This window comes from Phyllopteryx taeniolatus, chromosome 2 (genome assembly GCF_024500385.1).
Source record: "Phyllopteryx taeniolatus isolate TA_2022b chromosome 2, UOR_Ptae_1.2, whole genome shotgun sequence".
NCBI classification, from domain to species: Eukaryota; Metazoa; Chordata; class Actinopteri; order Syngnathiformes; family Syngnathidae; genus Phyllopteryx; species Phyllopteryx taeniolatus.
The window spans coordinates 2,168,795-2,189,134 of record NC_084503.1 but is presented as its reverse complement, the minus strand read 5'-3'; the positions used below and the strand labels follow the sequence as shown (position 1 = coordinate 2,189,134).

The following is a 20,340-nucleotide window of genomic DNA, read 5'->3' as shown; positions in this document are numbered from 1 at the left end:
GTGAATCATTGTTCTTCTCGCTGATTGGGCGCTCTGCTACGTCATTACGTCGACGCAATAGCCCGACGACGAAAGGGAATTTTGAGGAAGCGCTCCCCGGAACATGTCTCTCGTATGGGGCTAGTGAGCACAATTCAAGCGGGAATGGGAGCCTTTGAGTATCCTGCCATTGTCATTTTTGTAGCCCCGACCTCGCGAGTCGGGCGTTAATATTCACCGAGGTCACAAAGGTTCCACATTGCATCCAAGGAAGATGGCGGAGTTCTCGCCCGTATTACCGATGCGGGATGGAGGAGCAGGAGGACGATTCGGCCAGCCTATCTTTCCTCGGTCGAGGTCCGGGTCCGAGTCGGAGAGCGAACTCTCCCAAAGCCTGGCTCGGACTAAAATACGTTCTTACGGAAGCACGGCGAGCGTCACGGCCTCTCTCGGGGAGAAATTCGTAGAGCATCGGGTTACGGACGGCGACACTCTGCAGGGGATCGCCCTCAAATATGGTGTCACGGTAAGTTCACTTTGGACTTCCATGCAATAAACCCAGGTGGCAAAAGTATGCACACTATGTAGTGCAAGTCCAGATATTTGTCTAAAAAAAAAAAAGGACCAAGAAATAGAAGTACTGATTCAACTCTTCAAAGTAAAAAAATAAATAAATAATTATAATAATAACCTCAATTCCAATGACGTTGGATGTTGTGTCAAACATAAATAAAAGCAGAATACAATGAGTTGCAAATTATGTTCGGCCTGTATTTAGTTGAATACACTGGAAGTTGATCAGTTTGAACATTCAATATCTTGTCTATGTAGTGTATTCCATTAAATATATGTTGAACATGATTTGCAAATCATTGTATTCTGTTTTTATTTATGTTTAACACAACGTCCCAGCTTCATTGGAATTGGGCTTGTACTTGTACTCATAAAGAAACCGTACCGGTGCATTCCTACTCATATAAATTGGGTCACTCGTAAGATAAGGTACCACTGTCCAGTCAGGATTGAACTAAAATATAAACCATATTTCAACGTTCCCAACTAAGAGCAAACCTTAAGCTTTGAAAATTCATGGTTTAGTCCCGTTAATTCCCACGGAAAGTTTCCAACTTTGAAAATTCCAATACATTTTGCAATCCCAGCTTGTAGTTTTCAATCACTAAAAAGTGGTATAATTACCAGAATTTCCCAGGTAAAGTCATATTAAGTGTATTTGTTATAGTGTGATTTTCCCCTCCCTCCTTGCTATTAACACTTTTCTTCTTCTTCGCTGTCATCCTAATCTTCCAGATGGAGCAAATCAAGAGAGCCAACAAGTTGTTCAGCAACGACTGCATCTTCCTCAAGAACAGCCTCAACATCCCCGTGGCGGTGCCCAAGCGCTCTATTTTTAACAGACTGTCTCTGGAGTCTCCCGACGGGGATGGCGAAGCGGCGTGTCAGGAGTCGGAGAGCCCACGTGTCGTGTTGCAGGACGTCGAGGGACCTTCGCCGGCGTCCTCGCCGCCGCCTGAAGACTCCAAAAGCTCCCGGCCCCAAGCGGAGGAGCTCTCTGCCAAAGACTTCTTACAAAGACTGGACTTGCAAATCAAACAGTCAAAGCAAGCAGCGCGCAGGCTGAAAGACGAGGAAATGAGGTGAGGTCACGTCAACAAAACCACAGTACAGTGGTCCCTTGAGATACACGTCAGCCGATTTAGTTTTTTGAGATGCGAGCTGTCTTTCGACTGATATTTTTTGTTTTGCTATGACTTGCAAGCAGCAATTTGGCAACTAGTGAGCAATTCATCGAAAAAGAGGCTTCGAGGTGCCACCCCCGGTTGAGGTTTACAGTACTGTCAACTAAATGTAGAAGAAAGAGAATGCATCTTGTGTGTTCAAAAACAGCCAAACAACTGCCCAAAGAAAAGCCCTGCTAGTTTGATGCTAACGCGAATTAGCATTTATGTTGTGGTGCTTTAACTCTTTAAGCAGTGGATTGAACACAAATATTTTAGCACCAACATGTAGACAAACGCCCTCTGACTAGAAAGACTAATATTAGTGCCGTACTAATGAGCTCTCAGAGGAGTAGAACATTAAAGGCTTCTTTATACTCGCACGGACGGACGGCCAAGCTACGCGTACGGGCCGCGCGGGGCAATTCGTCGTACACGTGATGCAATGCGGGCGTTGCCGGCTGCACGACCGCGGGAGTATATAGAAGCCTTAAGAATCCCACTTGAGTTCCGCGTAGGACACGCCTCGCTGCTACATGATTGGCTGCTGCAAAGAGGCAAGGACTGCCTCGAACTCAGTGGGATTCACAATAACACCTCAGTGAACAGCATTGCTATCCAGTTTAAGGTCAATGTACGAGTAAAAATGCAGTTTGTCCTCACTAGTAAAACAATTGAGTGCACTAGTAGAACGACTGGAGCACATTAGTCGAACAACTTTGCCATAGTAAAAAAATTGATAGAAAAGTAGTTTTGAAAACAGACGTGAAGCATAGTATTTTATTTATTTATTGTTCAAGTTACTGTAAAAAGGGTTTTGTTTACAAAAGTTGCCTAAAATAAGTCAACCTAATTATTATTATTTTTTTTACCTAGGACAGTTTTAAATTATAGTACGGATTTTAGCAAGAATCATGGAATTTGATGCACATGATATGCTATCGCGGGCCACATAATATGATGTGGCAGGCCCGATCTGGCCCCCGGACCTTGAGTTTGACACCTGTGGGTTAACGAGTAAAATTTGTTCATATGTCGCTTGTAGCACTAGTAGCACGCAGTTGTCAACGTTTTGCCGCATTGGTAACATGTAGTTGTCCTACTAGAATGCCGACGTTCTCCGACTGGTGACAAAAAAAAAGCATACTAGTACATGGAAGCTAAATATGTAGGATGTCAAATAAATGCTCAACCAGGTGGACATTAACCCATTTGAGCATTTTTCTCCACAGCGCACCATTAGGTAGTATCTAATAAAGCTTAAAAAAACAACAACTAATATTTAGATTTTCGATTGCCACTTAAAAAACGGAAAGAAGGAACGACACTCTGTTTAATTTCCTGGTTACATGAGCCCTGTAGCTGCGCCTGAGACAGCTGTTCGATTAGCCTCGTTCATAATTTACACAAGACGCGCGCTCACACGCACGCGACCTCGTGACCAGTTTAGTGGCTGATTACGTGTTTCCGCCGTGGAACATTTCCATGAAACGTTGTTTGTCTTCCTCATTTGCAGGAGCAGTGAGGGGAACGCCACGGCGCCCACTTCGTCATACCAGGAAATATAACGGAGCGTTGTGTTTAACTGAACCTCGCTTGCTTGTTCACCTTCTTGCTTGTTATGTTTGCCTTTTAGTTGTTCTGGATATGCAAGCGTTATGTGTATGATTGGGAGACAGACAGCATAAGTAGAACATCTTGTTTACAGGTACTATCAATCTATTTATGTACTGCTGCTGTATAGGCCCATCCCAGCTGCACATGCACTCATCAGTATTTAACCCCCAGTTAAACATCAGGTCATAAATAGACTGAAGTCTTTATACTCATTTCATAAGTTCCCTAAAAGCCTTTTCCTCGAGATCAGAAGGGACCCGTCTATTTTTGGAGCGCATTGTTTGTATGTGTGGAGACGTTTTTATGTGCTTTTAAATTTTATTTGTTTTATTGTTTGGCCAAAATAAAAAAAAACTACACTCACCAAAAAATGTAAATGGCACACTTTTGTTTTCGCTGTCATTTGTCACAGGCTGAACTCAATCCCCATTTCTCTCAAATGTTGTCCACAAATGTGTCTTAATCGGTGTTATTGCGCATTTCTTCTTTGCTGAGATAATCCATCCCGCTCACAGGTGCGCCTCAGCCAGATGCCGATTAGACAACAGGATTATTGCACAGGTGTGGTTAAGGCTGCCCACAATAAAAGGCCACATTAAAAGTTAGAAGTTTTACCGCTGCGGATCAGTCAGCATCTGGCGTCACTACGCATGGGCCCGTATCAGATTTGGATGGTATGGCAACCGTGCGGTTTCTTGCTATCACGTTATTGCAATTCCAGCTCGAAAATGTATTATTTTGAAATGTTTGGATAACCTTCACCATTGAACGTCTCTGCTATTCTCCGCATCGTGATGTAACGTCAGAGCGGCAACCAACGGATGTTAGCCATGCTAGCTAGCGAGTTATCTGTCTCTGTAGCATGTCTCTCGCATGTATTTGACTAACTGTAGACACACTAACTCACTTATGGTAATATATTAGGTTTGTTCCCTCTCAAACAGCGACGGGTGCCGATATCTGTAGCATTGTGCTGTGTGATGAAACTGCAGCTTTTAGAGTGGCCTTTTATTGTGGGCAGCCTAAGGCATTAATCATACTGTCGAATCAGCATTTTGATACAGCACACCTGTGAGCTGGATGGATTGACTTGGCAAAGGAGAAGTGTTGACTAACCCATATTTAGACAGATTTATGAAATGTATATGAGAGAAATAGGCCTAATGGGTTTTGAGTTCATTCATTCACGCTGGAGCCTATCCCAGCTATCTTCGGGCAGGAGGCGGGGTATACCCTGAACTGGTCGCCAGTCAATCGCAGAACTCTCACAAGAGTTCAGATCAGGAAAAATAGAAGCAAAAACAAGTGTTGAATTTATGTCTTTGTTCAGTGTATTTCAAGCTGATGTGTTGTCATGGCAATGAATGTGAAATACTTTGATAGTGTTACTATTACCCTTATTGCTCTATTGGACCTATTAAGCACACTTGAAAAGAAAATACACGGTTTTAATTGCTTTTACACTCTAGGAAAGAAAAAGAAAAAAATCACATATTTACATTTAAAAATACGTCATCTTGTGTCCACTCAGATGGAAACGTTTATCTTCGATACATGGAGAGGAATGATTGACACATCGCCCTCTTGTGGGTTCAAGAGTTATTACTGAAGTTTACTATGATGTAATGCACATATATATTTTTGAGTTAAATGAAAAGCAGGAATAGAATAAGATTTTGCATATACACCAAAAACAAGAAAAACATGTTTTATGTAGTGGTACAATTTGACTTATATATTCTACAGCTCTGGAAACAAACTAAGTTTCTATGATTATGCTATTTATCGGACAGTATGTTTGTGTTTAATGATTTTTTTTCTTTTATTATTGTATAATCTACTGACAAATACAAAAGGTCCAGTGCTTTTTGGTCTCTTTATTGTTTCCAAAGCTGTACATTTATATTAAAAAATATAATAGAAATGCCAGTTTGTGACAAAACTAGGGATTATTTCCCTCCAATCTCATCGTGCAAATAGTATTGAAATTATTTCAGTGCCTCGTTTGATATTTTTTTTTATTACATCCTTTCCCTCAATATGATTGTAGCATGTATGGGAGCGTAAGCAGGTATTATGAATACACTTGACCATGCCGTGGGGATCAAGTGTAAGTAAGAAATGAATGTTCTCTTAGTATTTGGATTCAGTTCTAGAAGCTGGAGGATGACGTCACAGGCTGCTGTAGATCCTTTTGATGGTGTCCCCCTCGTCCTTGGCTATGATGCCCTTCTCGACGTACGAGTCCACCTGCTGGTCCATGAAGTCCTTCAGCTTGGACAGGTCATAATCTGCCAGGCAAACATAACACAGCGATCGTGTGACCTCAGGCCGATAGCTCGCAGTGTGTGTGTGTGTCGCTGATAGCGTCAATAATAAGTGAGAGGAACTCGTTTTGAAGAGGTGTAATGAGACAAAAGAATTTAACTTTCTCATTTGAATTTATCAGATCCATTTTTTTTTTTTTAAATATATGTTTTTCAAATTCCCGAGTATCTGAAACAAGGTGGCGGCGAACACGGCAATATGTTATATGACAAATAAAATATCTCATTCAAAAAAGGGAATAGAATGACATGTTTTTTTGGACCTGACCTCCAATTATCAAACTGTCTTTTTCAAATGTGTAATTCAGTCAGGAAAATCAATTTCCCCATGTTATCAACACATCTTCACTCGTATCAAAGACTGTTTGAATTTCCCTTGTCCTTTTAATCAACACCGCAACGTCGGAGCAGCAGCCGGTTACATCCGGAAATGAGCTCTGCGTTATCAGTTATAGGACCAAAAACAAACATTGTTCCTACTCGCGTGAGAGATAGTCTGAGGACGAGGATGAGCCAATTACAATAAGGGGAAACCCCGGTTAATGATGCACCTCCATTCAGGATGCGGTTGCCGGGACACAGTTTGCCGATGACAAACATAACGCGTGTCAGGGATTTGAACGCACTGTGAGGAGCCAAGAAGCAAAACCAGGATGTGGCCTGTGCGTCCATCTGCTCTGCTGCCTAATCTGTGTGACGTGCAGGCGTAAACACACACACACACACACACACACACACATTTCCAAACAACCTGCCATCTGAGATTGTCTGGTGGAGTAAACACAATAAATGGCCGCTCGCTCTGTTTCTATGACACTGGCTGAGGTCAAGGAGGCTTTTGGTCATCGCCTGCTGTTCTTTTCCAACAACACAGAAGGATAAATATCATTACGGGACACTTCATTACGTGCACTTGCGCAATCTAATGACTTCTGCCTTATGAGCATTTATTCAATATTCTCGATATCCGGGTTAAGGTCCATGTTCTACTATGCTCTTTGCCAACTTTGGCATACTAGTAGAAGAAATACATGTTACTACTGTGGCAAAACTGTCCACTAGTTGACAATTTCGTGCTCCTTGTACTGCTACTGAGATTGAAATTGATATCTGGTGCGTCACTATTAGTACTAGTAGCATGCGGGTGTCAGCTAGTGCAGAGTTTTGCCTCCTTAGTAACATGTAGTTGTCCTACTATAGTATCGCAAATTTTCCAGACTAGTGTGGAGAAACGTCAGAGAACAGTACTCGTACACCTTTAGCTGGATATCAAGGCTACGGAATAACTGCTCAAATGGCTTCCCATACGGTGCAAATTATTTCCACTGGTGATTGCGCCACTTTGAGACAACCGGATGTCGTCTTTGACCGTGTGTGCGTTCAGCGTATCCTCTCCTATTATCAAGCGTGTGTCTTCTCTGGCCGAATGGTCGACAGCGAGCGGGGAAGGCGGCTGTTGTCCCGGACGACCATCACGCACTAGAATACTAATGAAGTGTCCCACTTAAAAGCAAGAAGATGAAAGTTAAAACCTCCCGCCTGGTTTCCGTGGTCCTGTAAATTAAGATTTGTCGAAATTCTTCCATTGTTGTTAAAAGGCACCCCGGCTTGGTGTTGAACCGCACTTGCTTCTCCACACACGCTGAAATAAAGCCTCCGAGCCCACCGCTGTAAAATGCAATTTTCATGCAGCTATCGCATTCTGCAGTGGTCGGCCTGCACAGCCAGAGCTCATTAACATTTCATTTCCGGCTACCAAATGAAATGCTGCTGGGCATTGATTTTTACAACAGCGGGGAGACTTTTGTGCGTCAATCGGTTTTCAGGGTCAGCGCCGCCGGTCGCATCTACAGAAAGCGTGCCAAACAACAGAAAGAAAAGATCATTGACGACATTTTCGGATGCTTCGCAAAAGTGTAAAGTTCAATTCAGTTTCGTCTTTTTATCCACTGCCGGTGTGAGATTTCAATTTGCACAATTGGGACAAAAGAGATAACATGATTTCACTGTCAGGAAGGGTAAATGGAGAAAACAAAAAACAAAAAACACATTACTTGCAAAAGTTAGTTATTGGGATTGCGGGTGGAATTTCAGGATGAACCTAAAATGCAATACAACCTTTAAAGGTGGACCGAATTGGACCTTCTCTAAACTTTCTAATGCACGTCCAACTTCTGAATGTTTCAGTACGTTTCACTTGATATCTACTTGCCAATTAGTTGTATTCGTTCAAATTTGGCAGGGTTGTTACCACTTTTCTTTGTGGCGTGTCATTTTCAGAAGACTTTACGGTGGCAAACGGTGTGATATCGAGGAGCAGGTAGAAGGAGTTTACCGAATGTTTTGTTGTTGTTTCTGAACAAAGACGTCAAATCAGCGGTAATGAGTAGAAAGTCATCAAGAGCGCTCCAAATTCATGGGCATCCCTCATAGACTCATTTCAAATGCAGATTAGGGACGACAAGAAGAGCTTAACGGTTTGAGCTCTTCCGTGCCTTTGAGCCGCTTGTAAGCCATCACAATTCTCGGGATTGTTGCCCTTCGTTAAACTCACCGTCTTTGCCTTCTTCCTTGTTGTGTTTCTTCAGCCACTCGATGTTCTTCCGGATGGCCTCCAGATAGGTTTCGGACTTGCCGGGCCGATCTGTTTTTCGAGAAAACAAAAGCAGACGGCAGGACAATTACAAGAGTATTGCTTTTGCTCATCCAAAAAAAAAAAAAAAAAAAAAAAATCAATGTCCTGATGGAATTGACATGATGTGACTGTGTTCATAAATGCTTTATGGAGGCCTCCACAATAGTTTCGTGAAAAGCAAAATAATATTTATTGCCCGTTTTAGTATCGAGCGAGTACAGGGACAGGGACAAAGACCAACAGGTGTATGTTTCTGCAGGAACCTTTGCACATGTGGTGGGAACACAGACAGTTCTTGGTACTGTTTCAAATTCCCGTTTGAACAAACAAACCTAAAAAATATATACCATGTTTACCATGTGCAGTTTGAAGATTCCCACCATTAACACCAATTTCCTTGTTTTCACACACACTGGGAATTGATTAAATTATTTTTTCCAAATTTGACCCAAACATCCTTTAAGCCGCTCGCGAAAACCGAGCCCGCGTATGGTGTGCTCATCACGACTGCTTTGTGGACTGACTAGTCGATAGGCGATCCTCCTTGGTGGAGTCCTGAAGGTTCTCATACTCCTTCTGCATCTTGGCGGCCTCGGCCTTGGTGTTGTCATCCTCGTCGAAATTCTTTCCCACTGCCCGGAAACAGAACACTCCATAAATCCTCACGCCTGGTTCGACTTTCCTATCGAGCTTTTATCTTGTTCGTGGCTATTTTTGGAGCTAAAACTCCTTAAATGAAAATGCGAATCATCTTCGTGCTCAGCAGACTTCTTCAAATGTTTCAAATCAAAATTGGGTCGTTTATTTGCTCCAGTGGCGTGCAGTAAGTCACGAAAGGTCCCTTTCGGAAACAAAGAATATTACATGGAATTTCTCCCTTGTCCAAAAATTGATAAATAATTTCATCTGGTAGAAAACAAATTTTAAAAAAAATAAAAAATCAAGTGTTGAGGGTAGAATGAAATACATTTTACCCAAATTGTATTCTTTAAGATGGTAAATTATGAATTTGAAAATATAGTTTTTGTAAGTTTTGCTCATCTAAAAATAGAGATACATATAGTTAAAAAAATATATATATTATCAATATTTTTATTGAATACTTTGTTTAGAAGGGAAGCCGCGTGGCGAACACTGTCAGTGGCAAAGCCTCAATTGACCCGCCACCATTGACTACAAATAATCTCTCTTTGTTCACCTTTGTGAGAACATTGAGACGAGATCACGTGGTGTGCCCTGCCATTTCTCAAGTGTAAAATATGTGCCTTGGCGCAGTGAATGTCGGAAAAAAAGCCGAATTCAAGGAAAACCAACGAGGCAACCAATGACAACTTTGGACGTGTTTGTAAAATGAAGTGGCCTTTGTTTACCATTAGCTTCTGTAAACTCTGGAGGTCCGAGAGCCTTTCCGAGCTTCTTCTTGGTCTGCATTGCAATCATTGTGTCCAGATTTTCTACACGAGAGAGAGAGAGAAAAAAAATCTAATCAAAAGAACATTATATCCTCGTTTCACTCCAGTGGCTTATTATTATTATTATTATTGTTATTTTTCATCCAATGAAGTACATTTTTAAGTACAGTGGAGTTTTATTTAACTTAATATTACTATTTGGAATCCTCATGCTATTTCTGTAGGATGGTTTGTAGGATCAAAATGCTTTGATTTATTATTACAAATGTTTTAAATTGCTTGTTTGTGAACATAATCATACAGTATTATTGCTGCTTGAATAAGTCCTCAACACAGACAGCGCAAATGTAGGTTAATGTTCTTTTTTTTTTTTTTTTTTTTTTTTGCGCAAATAGAAGTGATTCCTCATTTACAATTCCGACTCACTACGACTTGTCTCTTACTCGGTTTCTGTTTGCAGGTTCTGTCTGTATTCACACCGCCTACTCCCGCCTGCAGTGTGGCAAAATGCAGTTTAAAAAAAAAAAAAAAAAACACTTTTTTTTTTTTTACAGCCTCCCACCTGCAGTGTGGCAAAATGCAGTTTAAAAAAAAAAAATGCGTTTTTTTGTTTTTTACAGCCTCCTCCTCAGCATCCAACAGCCTCACATGTAAACATTCTCTTTCCTCCTCCGTACACTTTAAGTCTTGTCTATTTTTATCCTTTTTTTTTTTTTTGTTTGTTTTCACCGAAATTCATTTTTTTTTTGCCGTGCGCTCCGACTCAATTGCGTCGAAGTCAGCCCGGGGGAGAGGGCAGCTCGCGTTACCACCGCGTTGCTAGGCGATGGTGAAATTCCGACCAATTATCCCTCGTAACCAACCTATAACAACCATATGGCCGAGGCCAACAGGTTACCATGGAAACTCCCTTCACGTGTAATGGCTGTTTTGTTCAGATGTGCATGGTCATTAATGGCCAGCTGCTACTCAGTGTCGTGTGAAGGACACGTACTGTACATCTGCAGCCAACGGATATTCCTGTAGCGTGACGATTAGGCACCTGATAATATTTATATTTAGATGTATACTATGTCCAGGTGTGGCATTTTTTTTCATTTTTTTGCCCAACCTCGATGATAGCTATGGAAATGTACCAAACTTATATCATCAGGATCTTTTAATTGGAGGTCCAAAGTAATTAAACAGAGAAATTGTTGTTTTTCCAACGTAGATATTGCAATTTGAAAGAAAAACAAAAAACAGAAAAGAGCACGTGCAGCAATATTGGCACCCGTCCTTAATATTTGGTTGCACGCCCTTTGGGAGCCATGACAGCCTCCAAATGTTTCTTGCATCCATCTATAAGATTTCTGCGCTTCTCAGGTGGTATTTTCTCCCACTTTGTTCAAGCATTTGAACAGTTTTCTTTCCCCCAATTTCAGATTTCAGATTTTCAATTGGATCGAAATCAGGACTCATTGTTGGCCGTTTTAAAGGCCTCCAGTACCTGATGCAACTAAGCAGCCCCACAGCATTATGGATCCTCCACCATGCAAGCTGTTGGCAGGGCGTTCTTTTCCTTAAAGGCTTGATTGCGCCGTCTGTAAATATACTGCTTGTGCGCATTGCTAAAAAGCTTTATTTTTGTTTCATCTGTCCATAAAATATTGTTGATCATTTGCTCTTTTGTATCAAATATAATTTCCCCTAAACATCATGGTTGCCAGTAATGGTGAGCGCCACTGTAGGTAAATATGTTTTTTTTTTTTTTTATGGTTGCTTTTGATTTGTTTGTTGGTGATCTTTGTTCTTTTCTTATTATTAAAATTCAAGATAGTGCAGTTACTCTTATAAACATTAGTATTATTCTATTAGTGTATATAGGAATAAGGATGTGTATATATTCATATTTCTGACTTACTATTGTTATTATAGTATCATATTATTCTAGTACTATATTGATGTTCTATAGGGTTATAAGGAATATTACTATTCTTTTCTAACTTTTTTTGTTTTCTTTCCACACTTTTGCTGTCGTGTATTTTTTTTTGCCCACAACAAAAGTAAAAGTGAAGTGACCTTGACACTAAGCTGTCAAGTGGAGCGTTACTCTCAACTGTATTAGCTGATAAGGGAAAGCGTCTAAGACACAAAAAAAAAGGAAAAGGAAAGAGAAACTGGAACCATTTTTTTGTGATGAAAGAATGTCCCCAAAAAAAAAAAATTCCTTTTTCCCGGATCATGTGATATTTTAAAATTAACGTCAAACAACTGTCAAAATCGGCTATAATGAGTTTATATTGTCGTATAGTCAATGTACTCGGAATGACTGTCAACACAGGATGTTTAATAGCTCTAAGGCGAGATTGTTTTTGGTTCCAGGGCCTTCCCAGCAAAGATCCGACACGTAAAGCGGTCTTACCCAGATATGAGACGCCCTCCTCGGGCGTGATGGTGCCGTACTTGACCATCATCTTGACAAAATCAATCAGCGTCTTCATGATGGTGATGAGCGTCTCTCGTTCCTGAGCGTCTTGATCTGCAACAATCACGAAGGAGACGAGATGCTATGGAACAAACTATTTGTACTTTGTTACTTCTACTACCGTACTTAAATGCTGTAGATTTTCCAGCTGTCTCTACTTGAGTATTTCTTTTTTTTTTTTTCCGGATGACTTTTGCCTCACGGCAACAGAGGTCAACTACCTTTTACGCAAAATACCGCAATGGGCTTTTTCGGACGTGTGAGACTGTCCCGCGAGTGTATGTGCGTGAAATAAGAATCGCTTGTGCGTATGAGACTATTTCAGTAGTGTGAATTGTTTTTCTCTGTTGGCTTTCTTACACGTTGTTTTGATAGTGTAAGCGTATATATTACTTAAGTGAAGTAGTAGAATCGGTATTCGGCGTACTTAGGGAGAGAGCGTGAGTACTTTCGCCCCATCTGCATAGGACACTCATTGTCTTGTGTTTGCAGTAATTGGTTGCCATAGCGTTGATATTATCATGTGGCGTTTGGCTGCAGGGGGGTCCGGTTGATGGGATTATGAATAATTAGACGCGTGCGGGTCTTCATCTTGGCTCGGGGGCCGCATTTGTGGCGTAAACTGAGCTTTTGCGCTCACCCGAATTGAGGCTCCTGAGCAGGCGGTAGAAATTGGGAAAGTACTGCAGATCCTGGAGGCCGTCCTCCGGGCTCACTTCGTTGTCATCCTCGCCGCCGTCTTTGTCCCAAGCGTTATCTAACGTCTCGTCCTCATCTCCCGCATCCCTGTCCGCCTCATCCGTAACCCCGTCGTGGTCATCTTCAGCCTCCTCGTCGTCGCCGTCGTCGTAGCGCCGACCGGGCTGCTCCCATTTATCCTGCCGGTGCGAGGAGCATTTTTATAGTCAATGGAATTCAATTCATATCAGCAGCCATCCCCTTTTGAATCGCTCGTACTGTACCAATTTCGCTTCCTGGGCGTCTTGCACGCCCCTGACTTCCTCGTCATTGCTGTCCTCGATCTCATTCTTTTTGGCGTTGTTGGTGATGAGATCCTGCAGGGCTTCGGCCACCTGGTACTCCAACGTGTCAGCCTGACTTTCCGTTATCTAAGAAGACAAATGGCAAGACTGGGAACAACTGCGCTGTAAGACATACATTGTATGATATTGATTCATGCGAGCGAGAGAAACAGAGCGCTTGAGGCGTCGTAATAATAATACCCAGGTGCACAAAATCCAATTCACAGGTCTCATTTGATTGTATTTCACGCAGAGAGAAAGACCATTTTTCCGGCACAGAGGTTGCAAAAGTACTCCGTACTTAATTGGAAGCACAGATGGACTCTGGTAAAAATCGAAGTACTGATTCAGCTCTTGTACTTCTACTTAAAACTTTTTCTAAGTGCACGAAACAGCTGTTTCTCTCAACAAATGTACTGAAATAGTGAGCACTTCTCCTTTGCTGAGTTCATCCATCCACCTCACGGGTGAGGAGTAGAAAGTACGGATATCTGTTTTAAAATAGAAGAAGTGAAAATTCTAAAAAATTCTCATCAGAGAAAAAGAAAGAAGTACAGATAGAGTGGTGCCTGGAGATACGATTTGAATTCCTTCTGTGTCCACGCTTGTCATTTATAATCCAGACATACTCAATCCAGTACAGTCAGAAACTATTTGTACTTGCTGTCGCGGCATTCGCTGAAGGCCAAAAGCTCATGGTGTGCATCGTGCACACTAGCGCCAAACCTACCAGACCCAGCTTGAGCAGCTTGGAAACGATCCGGTCGAAGACGCCTCTGTCGTCCTCCTCGTAGATCTTGTCCGCAATCTTCTGTACGATGTCCTCCGCCGTTAGCGGAGTGCCGTCCACCTGACGGAACGTATCCGTGTCATCTGAGAGGAGAGGGGGGGGGGGGGGGGGGGACCTCATCAGTGTCCGCTAATTGTGTGGCACTCGGTTAATTTGACAGGAAACGCTGCGACTGATTACCCGACAGTCTTCCAGCCATCCTCGATAAAGCCTCTCGAGACCGACAATTCATTTAGCAATCAGGCGTGGACTTTTTCCACTGAGGGCCACTTATGGAAAAATTGATAGGACGCGATGGGGCCCACTTCACCTTGTGTTTGTTAAACATGCAAAAGCCAATTCACATTGAGAGAAAACAACTTGTGACTAATGTGTTGTTAGTATGATTGGGACGTCTAAATTACAAAAACGATGTTATATGTTGGAACATTCAGCTTATTTTTTGGGGGATAAAAATAGTGTGATATCTTGTAACATTTGAATTTATTTGGTTAAATCTTGATTGAAGACTTATTTCTACACTCTTGATTGTAGTTTAACCACACTAAGAATGCAATTAGTTTCTTGTCCTGCCTTACACCCCGACATCTGGATTTTGGCCTGTTTTACTGCCTCTACACCCCCCCCCCCCCACCCCCACACACCTTCTTTCTTAGTCAAAGAGGAGGTTAGGTGGTGACGATCAAAGTGAGGCTGTTGCTGTATGGATTCTTCTTCGACCAAAGCGCCGATTTGAAACCTCCACACAAACCACTTGCTCACCAACCATTTAACTTTTGTCACATTTTTTTCAAATTCAAAAAAAATAGTTGCTATCCTTAAACATTTTAACATTTTCCCGTAACCTTTTGATGCTGGCCGTGTTGATTTTTATTTTTTTGTACAATCTGGGGTGGTCCAATAATAATAATAATAATAAAAAAGTGTCGTGGTGCCAAAGCACTTCTTTTATTAAAACAGGAATATGACCTGTCTCCTCCCTTCAACTCAACAGTTACTTTGTGCCAAATATTTTGTATTTTAAACTTGGCTTTGGCCTGAAAACTAAAATAGTGAATCGGTGAGCGAATAACGGAGGATAGGTTTGAAAAAATCCAAAAACCCAAAAAATCAGTGAATCATGAATTTGCGAGTAACACTACATATTTTCTTCCATTTTTACCTCGGGTAGGTGTATCGGAGAGTGCCCAAATACTTTGACAACGCCATGTATTGTGTATTTTGTTGCTCTCCCTTGTAAGAGAGAAGCTATTCTCAGAGCTTGACTTCTTTTATATCTCCCGTGCGTCCTACAAAGAGCAAGCGCGTGCTGCCTTATTGGATCATCGTCAAGCCATTGTCGTCTCACTCCGAGGAGCAACAAAAGAACATCCAAAGTGTGCTCGGCTGGCACGGAAGCTGACGAGAAGCTCCGCGATGCTGAGCGTCAAATGATTTGTGTCTGAGTCACCTCACTTCAGGGATTCTATTACGCTGAATCATACGGCGGGAAGGTTGTATTTTATGATGTTTTATCCCTTGATGGAATTTGGCTTAGAAGGATTTACGCATGCTTTTTTTTTTTTTTTCAGGCTGATTGGAATCCTCTTGGAATACTCTGGCGAATCTTACTTTTAGGTCCTGTTATTTTTCCCACTCTTTCATCAGAAAGACACTGTCATAACTGTATAACTACATTTGATTTCTTTTTTTTATTTTTTATTTTTTTTATTTCTGTAGCAATTCCTAAACCTAAAACGTATTTCTCCAGTCTTAAACCACAGCCACTATGTAACTGGTCTCTTACCCTGCCTCACCCCCCTGACATCTGGATTTCGGCCTGTTTTAGTGCCGCTTCTCCTCTCCTCTTTTTGAAATTTGACCTGTGCACCTTTTATGAACGTTGGGACAGAAATATACAACTGATGAAAAATGTGTCTAAAGTACTATCAATTTGAAAAAATGTGTATTTTCGAGGCATTGTATGAAAAAAGAGATTTTGCTTCTGAGTGCTGGGAGACGATCTCGCTGACATCCACTTTTGCCACACGCCGGCTACTTGCCGTGCTCCATTCCGTTCTTGGTCGAGTCAAATTCCTCGGCCAGGCGGCGAGTCTTGGTGGAATCAGATTCATCGGGAATGTACTCATCTTTCTTCTGCTCCAGCTCGTCGGCGCTCTCCTTGGATTTGTGGCTCCGGGCCAACGACTTGAGCACGGTCGGGTCACCTCCGTCCGGCTCCTCGGAGACGGCGGGCCGCTTGCTTTCTGATAGGCAGCACAAATGAAAATCATTCATCCACGGCCCTTTTCTAAAATACAATATCATAGATCGCTAAGATTATTTCAGGTTCTCCGTGCATTGACGAGGTATTTTCTTACTGGCAGTGCTGAAACCTGAACTCAGGATGTGTCATTAATTGATTGGCAATACAGTTTCCTCTTACCGGCCGACTGTACCGCAGCCTTCACGCTGTCCGCCTCAGCAATCTAAGGAAATGACAAGCAATGTATAAATCATTTCCACTTCGCATATTAGCCCTGATTATTAATGTTTGCCTGGTGGGAGAGAGCAAAGAGCCTCACCTGCTCTTGGAGCGGTCTTTCTTCTGTCAGCTGTCGGTTGTACACAGATTTATCTGCGAAAGACAGTAAAGGACAGAAACACTTTATTTTTTTGTTTATTTGCATGTCAATGATGATTTGTTGGCCAAACTGATACTTTTAAAGTGGTCTCTTCATTTTTTGGGGCAAATCTGGAGGTTATAGTTATCCTAATTTTCTCCACTTTGGATTTTTTATTTGTCGTTGTCATTATTGTACTTGGGTTTTTATCTTCCAGACGTGACGGGTGCTCCCCTCCCGGTCCACCCAACCCCTCCCTTGGGCAGACCTTAATCGGATTATCCAACAAAAGATTAAACCGAGTCGAAAATAGACCACAGGCCCTAACAGCCGCCGCCGCCGAGCTGCAGCTCAACTTTGCTGTATTCTGTTAATGAACAGATTTACTGCTAAATTGACATGGAATCGCTGGGAACAGCTACAAGCAACTAGAAATCAGACTGTAATCTGAGCTACAATTAGTCAGCAGTTATTTGACTGTTTATTGTCAGTACTTTGCATCCTAATGGTCTGTTTTAGTGGAAAGGGAATTTTGCCGTATTGTCTGTTAAGTCAGCATGTGTCACTAAAGTTTGTACCTCTTTGCATTGTTGCGAATATCTAATCTAAATGACTGTACTGCTTATTGAATATAAATGAATTAAAATGCCCTTTGAAAGGCCAACTCACCATTGCTAGATGCTGTCGGTGTTGGAAAGGCAGATATTTGGCTGAGTAGACTGAAAAGTAGAAGCTGGAAAACCATGCAAAGGTGTTTTGGTGCCATCCTCAACTAATAATAAAAATGTAAAAAAAAAACCAACTGGTCGCCACGGATGCTGCGAGACCGCTAGCCGCTCGAGCGAAGCCCTCGGCCGGGGAGCGGCTGGTCTGATCTCGGGAGGCGGAGCTGTCTGCGGGCTGCGGTGCTGAAAGCAGGTCACCCCAAACGGTTTGCCTCGACAAAGGGTGAGCGAAGGAAGGCTGAGCGAACCCTCGTGTGAGCTACAGCGTCACTGGCCGGAGGATGTAACACAGCTCGGCACCACAGGACCTGCCCCCTCACTGAGGAGGAGGAGGAGGAGGAGGAGGAGGAGGACGCTGTAAGAAGTGTCCTCACTACACACTGGCACCGCACACGCTGTACTCTCTGTGATGCTTTGGATTGAAAACACCACAAAGAGCTGGAGAAATTCTGCTTTTACTTCATGTCAATGTTGTATTATTGATATGGCATGCACAAATTCAGGTATTCGATTGTATCATTTTGTTTTGGAACCTACCCTCCGTTCGTCACTGAAAAACTCACCTATTTGCTGTTTTTGTGCTCATAAAGCAACAAAAAATTACATTGCCACCATCTTATGGCCTACTGGGTGCCAAGGAAACTATGTAGAACAGAGCTGAGGAGTTTCTTTCAGACAAAAGCAGTGCTTTGCCACCATCTTGTGGCAATTATAGGCAGTCAAACACCTATGTGTCACGTGACCAAAGCCCAGAACGAAAACGTACTTCCTGTGTATGCTACGACAACGACAATAACTGCTGTTTATTGCCACGAAAATCCTGTTTTCTTTAGGGCTGGCGTCTTCGAGCAAACGTTAAAAACACATGTATGTCGTTTATTTATACAAATTAGATATCCTGTAAACATGAATGAAGCCGAACATCCTATTTTGAAGACATCTGGTATCAAAGTAAAGACCTTAGTGGACGTTTTCGGTGCCAATGAATTGTGCTTGGAAAGAAGTGCTTGGACCTGAAAGTTGCGCATGTATCTTGTTAGACTACTCACGACAAAACAACAACAACAAAATTGTACTTTATGTAACATATGGAAAACCGTTGGACCTTTTCTAAGATATCATTGATATCCGACTTTTGTTGTTGTTGTTGTTGTTGTTTTCCTTCACCTGTCCTGTTCAGCCGCATGGCCTTGCAGAAGGCCGGCTCTATACTGGATACCGAGGCTTATTACAAATCCCGGGCGCCAATGGTTACTAGCGAAACTTGCTTCTGCGCAATATCCCGCAATCATGGCGGAAGATCCATCCCCGCCCCCCCCCCAAAAAAAAAGCAACAAAAAAAAAGCAGCAGAGTTGATGGTGAGGTGGCTGCCGTCATGTCATGTTCATTTTGGGCTTCGAACTTGGACTGCATCAATGCTGACATCTTGAGTTTGGTGGCCGCACGTACAAGCTCTCGTCTGGCATCCTTCCACGAAACGAACACAGAGAACATTCGTCGATGCTTTATATATTCACACACTCGCAAAAGTCATAATAAATCATTTGAAATTGAAATCATTAAATTAAACAGCATTTTTTCCTGATGCATAAATATGATCATGCTGCTAATTAAATGATTTCAAATAGGCAATAATCAGGCAGATTTTTTGCTATTCCCCCCCCCTTTAATTACACGAACTCATTGCAATATTAACAGTAGCACCAGGGAAATAGTAGTCAAACAATTCTAGAATCAATGTTAGTAAAAAATGAAACTCATTTCGAATCGGGCAAAGATATCCCATCATGTTATTTTTGGGCACAAAGTGCTCACTTTGCTGTCTTCCATGTGCGCTTCATTGTGATCACTCTTTGTCGAATACAATTCCACAAGGGAGTTGTTTTTTTTTGTATTTGTATTTTTTTTAGGTGCTTTTAATGACTGGCTGTTACGGCGAGTTGTTTGAGCATTCATGGGATATCATTTCTATCCACCTTAAGGTGGATTAGTGCGGTCGTGGTCCTCAAAACATATTGAAATATTGTTGAATTGCCACTAGAGGTCATCGCCTTCCATAATTTAACAGTGGAAGTCAGCACAGGGTCTTAAGTAGGTACAGTCCACATTCGAGCCTTCGCTCTTCTGGGAAAATTTGATGTTTCGGGTGTGTTTGCGAGAATGTTTGTCCTTTCATTCAGCAGACAATTGTGACCCGAAGATGGAAGTCCTACGGTCTTGCCATCTGTGTCGTAGTTGTTTCCATAGGTGATTTATTGGCTTCAGGTCAGGTTGCTGTGCGAGATGTTCCCCACCAAAATCAGTCAAGCTGGAACAGAAAAGAAGGCCCTTTGCTAAACTATTCCCACAAAGTTGGACTCGTCCCAAATCTCGTTAAGATGAAGAATTGAGATTAAGAGGGAAATAAGTCGCAAAGTCAAATTGCCTGGAATTATGACTATATATATATATACTAGTGGTTCACAAATGTTGTACTTCCACCAAGTACCATATAAGAAAATACGTGGTCATCAAAAACAACAGCGGTTTTTCTTCCTCAAAATTATTATTTTACGCCACTGTGCTTAAATATAGGGAAATAAAAACTGTACTTAATGATTCAGGGCCAAGTGCTGTACATAAAGGCACATGTTGAAAACAAACATTTCTTAAAGATTCAAAGCAAATGGATTGAACTTAAAAGTGAAACACAACTGAACTGTATTTGGGCAGTGATTCTTTTGCATGCCACTAGATGGAGCCCAAGTACCAAATTTGAACAATGAGCGTTCTGTATTTCGGCCGGCACGGAGTCGAGAAGTTGTGTTTTCAAATCGCGACTCAAGATCTCCTTTGTGGAGTTCGCATGTTCTCCCTTTGGCTGGGTTTTCTCCCGGCGCCCCCGGCAGACTTCCTCCCACATTCCCAAAACTTGCATGTTCGTCTTTTGGCGTAAAAGGAGGATGGATGCTGACGTCACGGTTGGTCTGGAGGCCGAGAGCATCCTATAAAGCAGAAAGGGTTTCTAGCATGACATTTCCAAATGC

General features: G+C 42.1%; 2 protein-coding genes across 5 annotated transcripts; one reads left to right on the top strand and one right to left on the bottom strand.

The window, feature by feature from the left end:
* Window positions 1-37: 37 nt before the first annotated feature.
* Window positions 38-16,037, top strand: lysmd2 (LysM, putative peptidoglycan-binding, domain containing 2). 3 transcript variants are annotated; one of them, XM_061751917.1, is made up of 4 exons: window positions 38-505; window positions 1,288-1,634; window positions 15,283-15,478; window positions 15,557-16,037. In XM_061751917.1, the coding sequence occupies exons 1-3, from the start codon at window positions 254-256 to the stop codon at window positions 15,428-15,430; spliced, it is 747 nt and encodes a 248-aa protein (XP_061607901.1). In that variant the 5' UTR covers window positions 38-253; the 3' UTR covers window positions 15,431-15,478; window positions 15,557-16,037. The 3 variants fall into 3 exon arrangements, with proteins under 3 accessions (XP_061607901.1, XP_061607892.1, XP_061607910.1); XM_061751908.1 differs by having other exon boundaries at window positions 15,283-16,037; XM_061751926.1 differs by lacking the exons at window positions 15,283-15,478; window positions 15,557-16,037 and adding an exon at window positions 3,232-5,197.
* Window positions 4,767-17,627, bottom strand: scg3 (secretogranin III). Of its 2 annotated transcripts, XM_061751885.1 has the most exons (12): window positions 17,258-17,624; window positions 16,550-16,602; window positions 16,411-16,453; window positions 16,028-16,231; window positions 13,926-14,068; window positions 13,136-13,282; window positions 12,814-13,051; window positions 12,111-12,227; window positions 9,665-9,748; window positions 8,819-8,926; window positions 8,214-8,303; window positions 4,767-5,623 (listed from the first exon to the last, which is right to left on the bottom strand). In XM_061751885.1, the coding sequence occupies exons 1-12, from the start codon at window positions 17,352-17,354 to the stop codon at window positions 5,505-5,507; spliced, it is 1,443 nt and encodes a 480-aa protein (XP_061607869.1). In that variant the 5' UTR covers window positions 17,355-17,624; the 3' UTR covers window positions 4,767-5,504. The 2 variants fall into 2 exon arrangements, with proteins under 2 accessions (XP_061607869.1, XP_061607878.1); XM_061751894.1 differs by lacking the exon at window positions 8,819-8,926 and having other exon boundaries at window positions 17,258-17,627.
* Window positions 17,628-20,340: the final 2,713 nt, after the last annotated feature.